At 48.0% G+C, this 15,481-nt stretch overlaps 1 protein-coding gene across 1 annotated transcript in view; it reads right to left on the bottom strand.

Annotated features, from left to right (window-relative positions):
- The window catches only part of LOC144497616 (uncharacterized), a 62,491-nt gene that overhangs the window by 19,484 nt on the left and 27,526 nt on the right, over positions 1 to 15,481 (bottom strand). Inside the window, exons 7-9 of the mRNA XM_078219057.1 lie at positions 14,425 to 14,814; positions 3,566 to 3,787; positions 59 to 154 (exon numbers count right to left, since the gene is read on the bottom strand). Of these exons, the coding sequence (XP_078075183.1) occupies positions 59 to 154; positions 3,566 to 3,787; positions 14,425 to 14,814 (708 nt within the window). The remainder of the gene's footprint in view (positions 1 to 58; positions 155 to 3,565; positions 3,788 to 14,424; positions 14,815 to 15,481) is intronic.

Genomic DNA, 15,481 nt, shown 5'->3' with positions numbered 1-15,481 from the left:
CACCCCTGACACTAGGGTCTCTTTCTGCACTGTAGGGATTCTATGATTCTTAAAGTACCTGAATGTGGGTTAATATTTTCTCATAATCACTTTTCACAGCGTCACATTCCTTCCTCTTGTCCTGGATTGGCCTCAGGAAGGTTCGCAACTCCATCTGAAGAAATAACATCAATTCATGTATACTACCAAAAACATCTGAAAATTAAACTCCTTTTGGCTTAATCAATGAAAATTCTCAATCCCTTACCTATAGAAAATTAACAAGTTGTTTTTTTTATTCAACGGGGTGTGGGACTTGCGGACTGAGCCAGCATTTTTTGCCCATCCCAACAGTCCTTAATTTGCCATTCCAGAATCAATCACAACATTGAGGATCTGGACCCACTTACAGGCCGGGTAAGGACATTTGTGAGCCAGATGAATAGTCCAGCGATAATACCACTCGGCCATCGCTTAGATCATCTGGAGATCAGGTTCCTATAGACAGGGGCTGATCCCTAATGTCAAAATTACACCAGATAGCAATCAGCAACTCATAGAATCATAGAAACCAACAGTGCAGAAGGAGACCATTCGGACCATCGAGTCTGCACCAACCACAATCCCACCCAAGCCCTATCCCCATAACCCATTGCATTTACCCTAGCTAGTTCCCCTGACACTAGGGTCAATTTAGCATGGCCAATCCACCTAACGCGCACATCTTTGGAGTGTGAGAGGAAACCGGAGCACCTGGTGGAAACCCACGCAGACACGGGGAGAATGTGCAAACTCCACACAGTGACCCAAGCCGGGAATTGAACCCAGGTCCCTGGTGCTGTGAGGCAGCAGTGCTAACCACTGTGCACCATGGCGCCCAAAAAAAGCAGCCTGTTAATTTTTCACCAGGGATTCAGATCTTTGGAGCATTGGGAACTCTTCTGGGTCAGAGGTGTCCTGTACAGGAGGGAAGGGTTGCGCCTGAACTGGAGGGGGGACCAATACGCTGGCAGGGAGTTTTGCTAAAGTTATTTGGGAGGATTTAAACTAATCTGGCAGGAGGATAGGACATAAAGAATAGTGAGACAAAAGGGAGTGTTGAGACTCATACTGAATTTAAAGAGAGTAAGTTAAATAGACAAGGCAGGCATGAGCATGGCGGGGAATGACGGAAGACTGATGAATTAAACTGCATTTATTTCAATGCAAGACGTCTAATGGGCAAGGCAGATGAACTCAGGGCATGGGTGGGTACATGGGATTGGGGTATCATAGCTACTACAGAGACATGGCTAAGGGAGGGACAGGACTGGCAGCTCAGGGTACAGATGCTATAGGAAAGATAGAACAGGAGGTAAGAGAGGAGGGGGAGATGAGTTTTTGTACACCGCAGGGTTCGGTGCTGGGTCCACTGTTGTTTGTCATTTACATAAATGATTTGGATGTGAATACAGAAGGCATGGTTAGTAAGTTTGCAGATGACACCAAAATTGGTGGTGTAGTGGACAGTAAGGAAGGTTATCTAAGATTACAATGGGAACTTGATCAACTCGGCCAGTGGGCCGAGGAATGGCAGATGGAGTTTAATTCAGATAAATGTGAGGTGTTGCATTTGGGAAAACAAACCAGGGCAGGACTTACACATTTAATGGTAGGGCCTGGGGAGTGTTGTCAAACAGAGAGACCCGGTAGTGCAGGTACAGAGTTCCTTGAAAGTGGCATCACAGGTAGGCAGGGTGATGAAGAAGGCGTTTGGCTCACTTGCCTTCATCGGTCAGAGCAGTGAGTACAGGAGTTGGGACATTAAGTTACAACTGTACAAGGCCACATTTGGAGTACTGCGTACAATTCTGGTCACCCTGCTATAGGAAGAATGTTATTAAACTGGAAAGGGTGCAAAAAAGATTTATAAGGATGTTGCCAGGACTGGAAGGTTTGAATTCTAAGTAGGGGCTGGATAGGCTGGGACTTATTTCCCTGGAGCGTTGGAGGATTTTTTGATTTGGATTGGTTTGATTTATTATTGTCACATGTATTAGTGCACAGTGAAAAGTATTGCTTCTTGCACGCTATGCAGACAAAGTATGCCGTTCATAGAGAAGGAAAGGAGAGAGTGTAGGATGTAGTGTTACAGTAATAGCTAGGGTGTAGAGAAAGATCAACTTAATGCGAGGTAGTTCCATTCAAAAGTCTGACAGCAACAGGGAAGAAGCTGTTCTTGAGTCAGTTGGTATGTGACCTCAGAGTTTTGTATCTTTTTCCCGACGGAAGAAGGTGAAAGAGAGAATGTCCGGGGTGCATGGGGTCCTTCATTATGCTGGCTGCTTTGCTGAGGCAGCGGGAAGTGTAGACAGAGTTAATCGATGGGAGTCTAGTTTGCGTGATGGACTGGTCTTCGTTCACAACTCCCACCAATTTTTACAGATGCACCATAGAAAGCATTCTTTCTCGTTGTATCACAGGTTGGTATGGCTCCTGTTCTGTCCAGGACCGCAAGGAACTACAAAGGACTGTGAATGTAGCCCAATCCATCACGCAAACCAGCCTCCCAACCATTGACTGTCTACACTTCCCGCTGCCTCGGCAAAGCAGCCAGCATAATTAAGGACCCCACGGACCCGACATTCTCTCTTCCACCTTCTTCTGTCGGGAAAAAGATACAAAAGTCTGAGATCATGTACCAACCGACTCAAGAACAACTTCTTCCCTGCTGCTGTCAGACTTTAGAATAGCGCACAGGAAACAATATGTTTCACTGTATACCCTCTTACACGTGACAATTATAAATCAAATCAAATCAAATCAGGTGTTGGTGATAGATTAATTGGTGATAATTGGTGATACATTAACTGCCTCACTTCTGGATCATGCTGCACAAAGATTTCATTTTGCAGTCGAAGGGCTCATCAAATCTAACACTTGCACATTTTGTCCCTGGCTCCTGAGCAAAGATACAAACAACAGCCCACGTAATGGTTCAGTAAGTACATAAGTACAAACACATTATCAAAAATCAAAAGAGAAAATGCTGGAAAATCTCAGCAGGTCTGGCAGCATTTGAGTCCAGATGCCCCTTTTCAAGGGTCATCGGAACTCGAAAGGTCATCTCTTTTCTCTCCCCGCAGATGCTGCCAGACCTGCTGAGATTTTCCAGCATTTTCACTTTTGGTTTCAGATTCCAGCATCCGCAGTAATTTGCTTTTTTACATTGTCAAAATGTCTTAGAACATAGAACATTACAGCGCAGTACAGGCCCTTCGGCCCTCGATGTTGCGCCGACCAGTGGTACCAATCTAAAGCCCCTCTAATCTACACTATTCCAATATCATCCATATGTTTATCCAATAACCATTTGAATGCTCTTAATGTTGACGAGTCCACTACTGCTGCAGGCAGGGCATTCCACGCCCTTACTACTCTCTGAGTAAAGAACCTACCTCTAACATCGGTCCTATATCTCTCACCCCTCAATTTAAAGCTATGTCTTAGGTATTGATAGCCGTGCTTCAACCCCAAGTCAATGACCACTTGGTGTGTTTTGGATCAATTCTGTTCAGTTTCCCTAATTTGCACGGTAAGTCCTCACCTTAAACTCTTCAGCAGCTTCTTCCAGCGGCAGCATCTCGTGGTTCTGATGATTTTTTGAACTCTGACAAACGACACAGATGGGCTGGTTGTCTGTTTTACAGAATAATTTCACCTTCTCCTTATGGAGGTTGCAGAGCTCCTTCCGCGGATCGCTTTTCAGCATCTCCCAGATGTTGGACATCTCGAAGGATTGCCGAGTCCCATAAAAGTTGGTGCCCCCCTGTATTAATTGAAACACTTTTAGCTTTCTGCCACTGATTCCGGCAGCAATATCACAACTCAGAAAAGGGCAGGCGAGAGTGATGCATATAAATGGATTGTTGAATAACCAGACTGGTTATTTAATTTCCTTCAGGGAACCTACCATCCCGAACCAGTCTGAGCTGAACATTTTTAAAAGGCGTTAACCTTCTTGGTGTTGATTTTCAAACAGGCTTGGGTGTACTCGTCCAAGGAATGCAGAAAGTTGGCAGGTAGCCTATAGTAAGCCATTAAGAAGACAAATGACATGTTGGCCTTTAATGCAAGAGGATTGGAGTACAAACCGAAGGAGTCTGGCTATTGTAGAGTTTTGGTGAGACTGTACCTGGAGTACAGTGTGCAGTTTTGATCTCCATATTGAAGAAAGGATAGAATTGCACTGGAAGCAGCGTAGTGAAGGCTCACTAAATTGGTCCCTGGGATGAGTGTGTTGTCCTATGATGAGAGGCTGAGCAAATTGGGCCCACAGTCTCTGGAGTTCAGAATAATGAGAGGCGATCTCATTGAAATCTATGACAGCTTGACAGTGTGGATGCTAAGAGATTGTTTCCACTGGTCAGAGAATCTAAAACACAATCTAAAACGTAGTCTCAGGATAAGAGGCCGATCATTTAGGACTGAGATGAGGAGGTATTACTTCACCCAAAGGGAAGTGAATCTTTGGAATTCTCTATCCCATAGGGTTGTAGGATGCTCCACTGTCGAATATATTTAAGGCTGGGACAGATAAATATTTGGTCTCTCGGGGAATGAAAGGGTATGGGGCCGGGGTAAAGGTTAAAGTTTATTTATTGGTGTCACAAGTAGGTTTACATTAACACTGCAATGAAAATCCCCTAGTCGCCACACTCCGGCGCCTGTTCGGGTACACTGAGGGAGGAGAATTTAACATGGCCAATGCACCTAACCAGCACGTCTTGTAGAGGAGGTCAGTGCAAGGTAGGACATCTTGATGCCCAGAGGTGGCGGAAGGCCGCCTGGACAGAGATGGCAGCCCAGGTCAGAAGCCATGACCTACTGCGGTGCGTATGGGTGCAATGCAACAAAAGGTTCAATGGGGAAGCACTGAGTTGGCATGGATATGTGCCAACTGGCACTAACATTGGTCTCGGCCAAGGCTGTGACCTCTGGCCATTTGGCCTGCTTGCGTAGCGGGTCCAGAGTCATAGCTTGCAAACCGTTCATGAGGTGGGGTTGGCTGGAACGGCACTGAAGGTAGAAGGTGGATGAATCAATGCTCCTCTATCCTTACAGGGTAAAGTCCATAACATAATCGAGGGGACAAGGATTTGCGGTGACCACCCCCCCGCCTTTGCGCCCACCCCCTTCCCCCCGCACCTCCCCCACCCCCACACAATCCCAAACCTGCCTAATGAACAAAGAGCAAAAAGAATTACAGCACAAGAAACAGGCCCTTCGGCCCTCCAAGCCTGCACCAACCATGCTGCCCGACTGAACTAAAACCCCCTACCCTTCCAGGGACCATATCCCTTTATTCCCATCCTATTCATGACCAGACGCCCCTTAAATGTTACTGTCATAACTGCTTCCACTGTTCCTAGCCTCACTAGCACGTGTCATGGGGAGTAATCCAGAGATTACTGCACCTTGGCAGCCTAGCTGAAGGTGTGTTGAAGCAAGGCCTCTCTGGTGTGACTGCCTCCCTGAAGGTTCCTCACATCAGCCTCCACATCTGTGGCTCTCCTGGCTCCTCTCCTGAACCAGCATTTGATTCATCACCTGCGGCCAATGGAGCTGCCTCGCTTGCTTCACCCTCCAGTGGGTGCCCCTTTACCAGATTGTGTAGAGCGCAGAACACAATGACTGTAAGTGGCACACACTCGCATTGGGTTCTTCAGTCCATGTTTGAACTAAAGCCAACAATCATCGAAGAAGGTGGGTTGAAGCTTTACGTGAGGCGCAACGTGCAGGATGGTTGCATATTGTGGGGGTCGAGAGAAGTTTCTCCGCCCACTGCTCATCCGCAAGTCCTGCATGAAATTCAGGAGGCTCTTTCAGGTGTCTCTCAAATGAAACGTCGAGCCAGGCCGTACGTTTGGTGGCCTAATATGGAGCAGAATTCGGAAAAAAAGTGAAATGCTGTTCCGCATGAAGGTGGCGCCACCAGCACCATCGTAACCTTGGAAACGGCCTGATTGCCCATGGTCTCGACTCCATGTGGGGTTTTGCAGGGCCTTTCACATGTTTTCGTCCATCATGGATACATGAAGGGGATAGATAGAGTGAACGTTCAAAGACTATTTCCTCGGGTGGATGGAGCTATTACAAGGGGGCATAACTATAGGGTTCGTGGTGAGAGATATAGGAAGGAAATCAGAGGTAGGTTCTTTACGCAGAGAGTGGTTGGGGTGTGGAATGGACTGCCTGCAGTGATAGTGGAGTCAGACACTTTAGGAACATTTAAGCGGTTATTGGATAGGCACATGGAGCACACCAGGATGATAGGGAGTGGGATAGCTTGATCTTGGTTTCAGATAAAGCTCGGCACAACATCGTGGGCCGAAGGGCCTGTTCTGTGCTGTACTGTTCTATGTTCTATGTTCTATGTCTTATTTATAGTTTATATCAATGCAGCAACATGAGCTCATTTACTGTAACATATTCAGGTTTGTTGACAATATAAAGTTAGGTGGGAAGATCAGGAATAGACAAAGTGCCTGCAGGTGGATCTAGGTTGGTTCAGAATGTGGACAAGAATATGGCAGATCAAATATAATGTGACAAAGGGGGCGATTTTACCAGTGCGTTGCGCCCGTTTTCAGGTGTGAAAACATGGTAAAATCGGGCATGAGGCAAATAGCGCGATCCGCATCCGCGCAGATTCCCACTTTACCAAGGCCCGAAAATGGCCACGATCCGAACCGCGCTTGAAACCTTTAACAGCAGTTTTTCAAGTTTAAAGTGAAAACTAGAAGTGGGCAGCAAAGGAGTCTGGGAAGGGTTTTTATTTTAACTTTAAAAGTCAGTTACCTGGGTGGTTCCCCCTCAGTAGTAGTTTTTTTTTCTCTCGGGCCCCTAGCCCTATAAATTGGTGCAGAGGAGATACCCGATCCTCTACACTGGTAGAGGATCCCACCCTTCCATCCTCCTCTAACCTAATTATAAGTGTGGGGAAGTTTTTTGTTTTCTTTTTTTCTTGCTGGTAATGGCTTCAGGGATGGCAGTTCAGGCAGTATGCTGCATCTCCTGTGGGATGTATGTGGTGAGGAAATCCAGTAGTGTTTCAGGAGATTTTAGTTGTAAGAAGTGCATTAGATTGCAGCTTCTGGAGGAGCGTGTAAAGGAGCTGGAGGGGGAGGTAGAGGAACTCCGCATAATTCGGGAGGCGGAGGTGGAAGTTGATAGGAGTTATAGAGAAATAGTAACTCCTAGAAATGAGGCTTGGGTCAATGCCAGGAGGAGGGGTAAGAAGCAATCGGGAAGACAATCCCCTGGGGCGGTTCCCCTCCATAATAGGTTTTCGGTGCTGGAGGCTACAGTTGAGGAGGAATCAACTGAGCATAGAGAGCAGATCTCTGGGGGTGAGCCGAGTGAGAAAGCTCAGGTGGTTAGGGGCTGTAAAAGACTGGGCCTTGTGATTGGGGACTCCACAATTAAGGGGACAGATAGGAGGGTCGGAACTAAAGGTAGGGACTCAGGGTTGGTGTGTTGCCTACCAGGGGCTGGGGTCCGGGATGTGTCTGACAGGGTATTCAGGACTCTTAGGGGGGAGGGAGATAAACCACAAGTTATTGTACATGTGGGGACACACGACATAGGGAGGATAGGGGAAGGGGATATTAGGCAGGGATTTATGGAGTTGGGGTGGAAACTAAAGGCCAAGACTGACAGAGTGGTTATCTCTGGACTCTTGCCTGTTCCACGGGATAGTTTAGAGAGGAATAGGGAGAGGGAAGGTTTGAATTCATGGCTGAGGGGATGGTGCAGGAGGGAGGGGTTCAGGTACTTAAGCAATTGGGGCTCGTACTGGGGAAGGTGTGACCTCTATGAGAAGGATGGTCTACACCTTAATCAGAAGGGGACCAATATCCTGGGGGGTAAATTTGCTAAGGCCATGCAGGGAGGTTTAAACTGATTCGGGGGGGGGGAGGGATCCTGAGTAGTGGGGCTGAAAGTGAGGGATGCATGGATGGGGACTGCAATGCACGGCATTGCAGAGGTGGGGTGGAGCAGGGTTTGAAATGTGTATACTTCAATGCCAGGAGTATTTGCAATAAAGTGGGTGAACTTGCAGCGTGGATCAGTACCTGGGACTTCGATGTTGTGGCTATTTCAGAGACATGGATAGAGCAGGGGCAGGAATGGATGCTGCAGGTCCCGGGGTTCAAATGTTTTAGTCGAAGTAGGGAAGGAGGTAGAAGAGGGGGAGGGGTAGCATTATTGGTCAGAGATTGTATCACAGTGTCAGAGAGGAGGTTTGATGAGGACTTATCTGTTGAGGTAGTATGGGCGGAGATTAGAAATAGGAGAGGAGAGGTCACCCTGTTGGGAGTCTTTTATAGACCTCCTAAAAGTTCTAGAGAGGTTGAGGAAAGGATTGCGGAGTCAATCCTGCTTAGGAGTGAAAGTAATAGGGCAATTGTTATGGGGGATTTTAACTTGACTAATATTGACTGGAATTGTTATAGCTCTAGCTCGTTAGAGGGGTCAGTTTTTGTTCAAAGCGTGCAGGAAGGTTTTTTGACTCAGTATGTAGACAGGCCAACTAGAGGTGAGGCTATATTGGATCTGGTGCTGGGAAATGAGCCAGACCAGGTGCTAGACTTGGAAGTTGGTGTGCATTTTGGTGATAGTGACCACAATTCGGTTACGTTCACCTTAGTGATGGAAAGGGATAGGCATGAACCTCGGGCCAGTGGTTTTAGCTGGGGGAAGGGTAATTATGAGGCTATTAGGAGAGAATTAGGAAACATAGGTTGGACTAGGAGATTACAGGGACTGGGAACGTCCGACATGTGGAGTTTTTTCAAGGAGCAGCTACTGCGAGTCTGTGATAGGTATGTCCCTGTCAGGCAAGGAGGAATTGGTAGGGCTAGGGAACCGTGGTGCACCAAAAAAGTTTCTTTGTTGGTTAAAAAGAAAAAGGAGGCTTATGTTCGGATGAGACGTGAGCACTCGGGTAGTGCACTAGAAAGCTTTAGATTGGCTAAGAGGGAGTTGAAGAGCGAGCTTAGAAGGGCTAAAAGGGGACATGAGAAGACTTTGGCGGATAGGGTTAAAGAGAATCCTAAGGCGTTCTATAGGTATGTCAAGAACAGAAGGTTGGTTAGGGCAAGTTTAGGGCCAGTTATAGATGGCAGAGGGAAGTTATGTGTGGAACCGGAGGAGATTGGTGAAGCATTGAACCAATATTTCTCTTCGGTGTTCACGCAAGGGGACATGAATATAGCTGAGGAGGACACTGGGTTGCAAGGGAGTAGAATAGACAGTATTACAGTTGATAAGGAGGATGTGCAGGATATTCTGGAGGGTCTGAAAATAGATAAATCCCCTGGTCCGGATGGGATTTATCCAAGGATTCTCTGGGAGGCAAGAGAAGTGATTGCAGAGCCTCTGGCTCTGATCTTCAGGTCGTCGTTGGCCTCTGGTATAGTACCAGAAGATTGGAGGTTAGCGAATGTTGTCCCATTGTTTAAGAAGGGGAACAGAGACTTCCCCGGGAATTATAGACCGGTGAGTCTCACTTCTGTTGTCGGCAAGATGTTGGAAAAAATTATAAGGGATAGGATTTATAGTTATTTGGAGAGTAATGAATTGATAGGTGATAGTCAGCATGGTTTTGTGGCAGGTAGGTCGTGCCTTACTAACCTTATTGAGTTTTTTGAGAAAGTGACCAAGGAGGTGGATGGGGGCAAGGCAGTGGACGTGGTATATATGGATTTTAGTAAGGCGTTTGATAAGGTTCACCATGGTAGGCTTCTGCAGAAAATGCAGATGTATGGGATTGGGGGTGATCTAGGAAATTGGATCAGGAATTGGCTAGCGGATAGGAAACAGAGGGTGGTGGTTGATAGTAAATATTCATCATGGAGTGCGGTTACAAGTGGTGTACCTCAGGGATCTGTTTTGGGGCCACTGCTGTTTGTAATATTTATTAATGATCTGGATGAGGGTATAGTTGGGTGGATTAGCAAATTTGCTGATGACACCAAAGTCGGTGGTGTGGTAGACAGTGAGGAAGGGTGTCGTAGTTTGCAGGAAGACTTAGACAGGTTGCAAAGTTGGGCCGAGAGGTGGCGGATGGAGTTTAATGCGGAGAAGTGTGAGGTAATTCACTTTGGTAGGAATAACAGATGTGTTGAGTATAGGGCTAACGGGAGGACTTTGAATAGTGTGGAGGAGCAGAGGGATCTAGGTGTATGTGTGCATAGATCCCTGAAAGTTGGGAATCAAGTAGATAAGGTTGTTAAGAAGGCATATGGTGTCTTGGCGTTTATTGGTAGGGGGATTGAATTTAGGAGTCGTAGCGTTATGTTGCAACTGTACACAACTCTGGTGCGGCCGCACTTGGAGTACTGTGTGCAGTTCTGGTCCCCACATTACAGGAAGGATGTGGAGGCTTTGGAGAGGGTGCAGAGGAGGTTTACCAGGATGTTGCCTGGTATGGAGGGGAGATCCTATGAGGAGAGGCTGAGGGATTTGGGATTGTTTTTGCTGGAAAGGCGGCGGCTAAGAGGGGATCTTATTGAAACATATAAGATGATTAGAGGTTTAGATAGGGTGGATAGTGATAGCCTTTTTCCTCTGATGGAGAAATCCAGCACGAGGGGGCATGGCTTTAAATTGAGGGGGGGTAGTTATAGAACCGATGTCAGGGGTAGGTTCTTTACCCAGAGGGTGGTGAGGGATTGGAATGCCCTGCCAGCATCAGTAGTAAATGCGCCTAGTTTGGGGGCGTTTAAGAGATCCGTAGATAGGTTCATGGACGAAAAGAAATTGGTTTAGGTTGGAGGGTCACAGTTTTTTTTTTTAACTGGTCGGTGCAACATCGTGGGCCGAAGGGCCTGTTCTGCGCTGTAATGTTCTATGTTCTATGTTCTATGTGTCTTAATGAGCTGGATGCCCAATCTTACCAGCATTTCCCCCTTTACCATCGCGTTCGTCAGCCCTGATTCGGCGCAAAACAGACATACTCGGCAAAGGTCTGTTTCGGGCGCCCCTGAAGCTTCTGGGGAGGTAAGTTCAGAGCTTCCAACAGCTCTCTGACTCAGATCGGTGGTGGGGGCGAGGGAGGGAGGCGGGTCAGATACAAGATTATGAAGGGTATAGATAGGGTGAACAGTGGGAAGCTTTTTCCCAGGTCGGAGGTGACGATCACGAGGGGTCACAGGCTCAAGCTGAGAGGGGTGAAGTATAACTTAGACATCAGAGGGACTTTTTTACACAGAGGGTGGTGGGGGCCTGGAATGCGCTGCCAAGTAGGGTGGTGGAGGCAGGCACGCTGACATCGTTTAAGACTTACCTGGATAGTCACATGAGCAGCCTGGGAATGGAGGGATACAAACGATTGGTCTAGTTGGACCAAGGAGCGGCACAGGCTTGGAGGGCCGAAGGGCCTGTTTCCTGTGCTGTACTGTTCTTTGTTCTTTCTTTGTCTGAATCCAAATTGAGTAATGTGGCCTTGCACTTCTGAAGCTACCTCACCATGAGAGTCGTCATCTCTCAATGGATGAGGCAGTGCACTCAGGGCTTAGGGTCACTGCAGCACTCGTGCTCTGCAAGGCACCCTCCATAACAGAGACCATCACATGAGGGCCCTGAGGGATCCAACATTTGCTGCCTTATGTACAAATCCAGAAGCTCATCAACTCCCTCAGACTCAGTACGGTCCTTGTCCCCTCTGGACACTCCCTACCTCCATCTGCCCATATTAGGGTGGAATGCCCTCACATGCAATGTTCAAGCAACCCTCCCAATATTGTACCGGCTAACAGTGTGTGTGTGTATCTGCGCTGGTACTGGCTTCTGAGAGCTGGTGAGCTGCGTGAGATTCCCTCGATGTCTCGGTGTTAAGAGGGTGCCTGCTGGCCGGCTGGTTCTGACAGACACTTCATCTGAGGGATGGAAACAGATGGTTGCATTCATTAGTCACATCATACAGGTTGACACCTCAGTGCATGCTGTCCATCATGGTTGGCCTTAGTTGCATTGAGTTAAGTGGACTGGCCATGCTACATTGCCCCTTAGTGTCAGTGGGGTGAACAGGGTAAATATGTGGGGTGACGGGAATGGGGCCTGGATGAGATTGTGGTCGGTGCAGACTCGATGGGCCAAATGGCCTCCTTCTGCACTGTAGGGATTCTATGATTCTAAAAACTCCTTTGTTCCACACTGACAAGGCTATTTATTGTCTCCCTGGCTATGCTCATGTTTACTATGCACTTACTAAATAAATATTTAAGATATTGAAGATGTGCAGGTTAGGTGGACTGGCCATGTTACATTGCCCCTTTGCGTTGGGGGATTAGCAGGATAAATATGTAGGGTTATAGGGAGAGGGCCTGTGTGGAATTGTTGTCAGTGCAGCCTCCATGAGCCAAATGGCAGTTCAGCAGCTCCAGCGGCAATGAAGGGGTCACGTATAGCGGGTTCTGCTCGCTGATCGGTGGGGTTGGGGGTCAAGTGCTAAGCAGCTTGCGGGCGGTGCTTGCCAGTTGGAGGTGATGAGATCACGTGTCTCGCACCAGCCGCAGGTGAGAGAGTCACGTGTTGGGCAGCGCGGGCGGCAAAGTGGGGGTCGCGTCTAGCTGGACTGCGCTGGCTGATTGGTGCTGTCGGGGGTCACGCGCAGTGTGCCTCGCGCAGTGTGCCTCGCGCGTGCCGCTGTTGGGCGGCGCGGGAGGCAGTGAGGGGGTGACGTGCTGGGAGACTGCGATCGATGATTGGTGGGGCGCGTCACGTGCTGAGCGGCTCACGGGCAGCGGTTGACAGTTGGCGGTGTCACATGTTCGGCGGGATGAGGCCCCGCCCCTGGGGAACCCTGGGGTTTGAGGGGGAGGCAGCCATGGGGCCACTGAAGAGCGATGGAGGAATCAGACTGGGTGAAATGAGTCAGGCCCAACATTGCCGAGCTGTGTTCCTGGTTCAGCCGCTCCCCGGGCTGGGCTGTCCCGCCTTTCTGTCCTGTAATGGCTCCGGCTGCTGTTAAAGGTGGGAGAGGATTAGTGAGGACAGCAGAGGCCGGCCTCTGGACTCAAAGACCCGCTCCCTCTGTGTGTGTCCAGGACCAGAGCTCCTCCCGCTTCAAACCAGCCTTCAGCACCACATGGACAGAGGAGCTGCTAAACCAAGGAGCCATTTCCCTCTCCTGCTGCTCCAGCTGCACATTAAAGATCCCAGGGCCCCTGTTTGAAGAACATTTCCCTGGTGTAATGACCAACATGTCTCTGTCCAGACTCTCATCATTCCTCCCTGTCCCCTTCACTCACCCTCAATAACCTCAAACATTCAGGAGAAACATTCTCTCTCACCTCCTGCTTTGGGACAGGGAGAGAGGGAGGGGGTGAAGTCTTTTCCTCCCCATCCCCTTGACCAATAGATCAAACCTGCCCAGGTACAGCAACACCTCCAGCCTCGGCTCAACTAATCCAGAGACTTGTGGAGATCTGCAGACAGACAGGAGGTCTGCAGACAGACGGGATATCTGCAGACGAATGGGAGATCTGCAGATGGAGAGGAGCTCTGCAGACAGCTGGGGAGCTCTGCAGACAGATGGGGCACTCTGCAGCTGGCCAGGGAGGTCTGCAGACAGACGGGGAGCTCTGCAGACAGACGGGGAGCTCTGCAGATGGGACGTGCAGCTCTGATCAGAAACTCCAAGGCATTTTATGAAGTTAGCCTAGACCTTAACTTTTACATTTGATTTTGGCATGAAGGTGAGCATAAGGTGTTTCGCTTCAGGATGATTCAAGTGACCCACTAGGAAGCTTTTATCAAAACAAACTTTATTTAAGAACACAATTAGAATATAACAAAAAGAATTAGCATAACCTTTACCAATTAAAATACCTAAACATGACAAAATATTTTTAGCAGTTAGCTATTTCTACTTCCAATTTCGCAGTATCCCCACAGACATGAATCCCTTTCTTAGAACCAGTTAGCACAGAAACCAAAGATGCTTACCTAGGTACTAGATTTCCTGGTAAGCATCTTTGGTTTCTTCTGGAGTGTGACACCTGTCTTCCAATTCTCAGAGAAAGCTCTACCCCCAGACAGTAGAATCTCAGAGAAAAAGGCTTAATTCTTCAGACAGAGCAAGAGGTACAGACAAACAACCTCTCTCTAAAAATCACAAATGCAGACTGCTTTGTGTTCTCTGTGTGAAAACTTAAAAATACTCAGTCATATGGCCTTACCTGCCAACCAACTAATTAAACCCCACTCTGAAATATCTCAGGGGAAAACACAAAACAACAGAACACTACATTAATTCAGATGAAAACAAACGCTGGATCAATTATGTTGCTGCAGTAACAACACAGTGCTGCTGGATCCAGACAGAACAAACTGCGACAACAGATCCTGCACAAAAACATGACAAATACATTTCTTAAAGGCACATCGTCACAAGACTTGGAAATCTGCAGAAGGACTGATGTTCTGCAGGTGGACTGGAGCTCTGCAGACGGACTGGAGTTCTCTAGGTGGACTGGAGCTCTGCAGATGGGAGCTCTGCAGGTGAATGGAGGCTGCAGACGGATGGGAACACTGCAGGTGGACGGAGGCTACAGAAGGACTGGAGTTCTGCAGACGGACTGGAGTTCTGCAGACGGACTGGAGTTCTGCAGATGGACTGGAGTTCTGCAGACGGACTGGAGTTCTGCAGACGGGAGCTTTGCAGGTGGACGGAGGCTGCAGACGGTTGGAACTCTGCAGGTGGATGGAGGCTGCAAATGGACTGGAGTTCTGCAGACGGACTGGAGTTCTGCAGGTGGACGGGAGCTCTGCAGACGGACTGAAGTTCTGCAGACGGAATGGAACTCTGCACTCGCAATTTCATGAACTGTGTAAGTTTCAGGGCAATCCTCCATATTTTTTTAAAGGACTCAGGAGAAACCTGACAGTTTAAAAGTGGCCAACTCTGGTTGCCAGCTCAAGAGGTTATTAAAGGATTAGATGTCTTTGATAAGGGGTTATGAATAAAAGGTTTATTTTTATAAGGGATTGAAGGATTTAAACATATTGAGTGGGCTTGCATGAGTGTTCCTAACATAGTGACGTCTTATTTAGAAGTTATTTCATCTCAACATGGCTTCTGAGATCGTGCTATGGTGAATATTGGGGGAGTTGACATGGAGGGTGTAGGAAAAAGGATGGTGGATGACCAGTTGGAACTAACTTGCTATTAATGGCATTAAGAGCCAAAGATATGAGTGGGGAGTGTGGGTTGGCATGGAGAGTTTGAGGGATCATTGGGGTTGGTAGGAAGCATGAGTTGACATGGCGGGTAGAAGAGGTTTTAGGGTGATAGATGAGGACTATGGGTTGACTTGGAGGGTTTTTATGCCATTGGAGGTGTTTGGGATAGCATAGGTTGGCATGAATGGGCATGGGGAGTGTGTAGGGCGAGGGTCTGTGAGGGCTAGAGGTTGTATGGAACAGGATGCAGAGAACTGAGACAGGCCGTTTA

This window comes from Mustelus asterias, chromosome 8, assembly GCF_964213995.1.
Source record: "Mustelus asterias chromosome 8, sMusAst1.hap1.1, whole genome shotgun sequence".
In the NCBI taxonomy this organism is placed as follows: Eukaryota; Metazoa; Chordata; class Chondrichthyes; order Carcharhiniformes; family Triakidae; genus Mustelus; species Mustelus asterias.
This window is presented reverse-complemented; position numbering and strand designations above follow the sequence as displayed.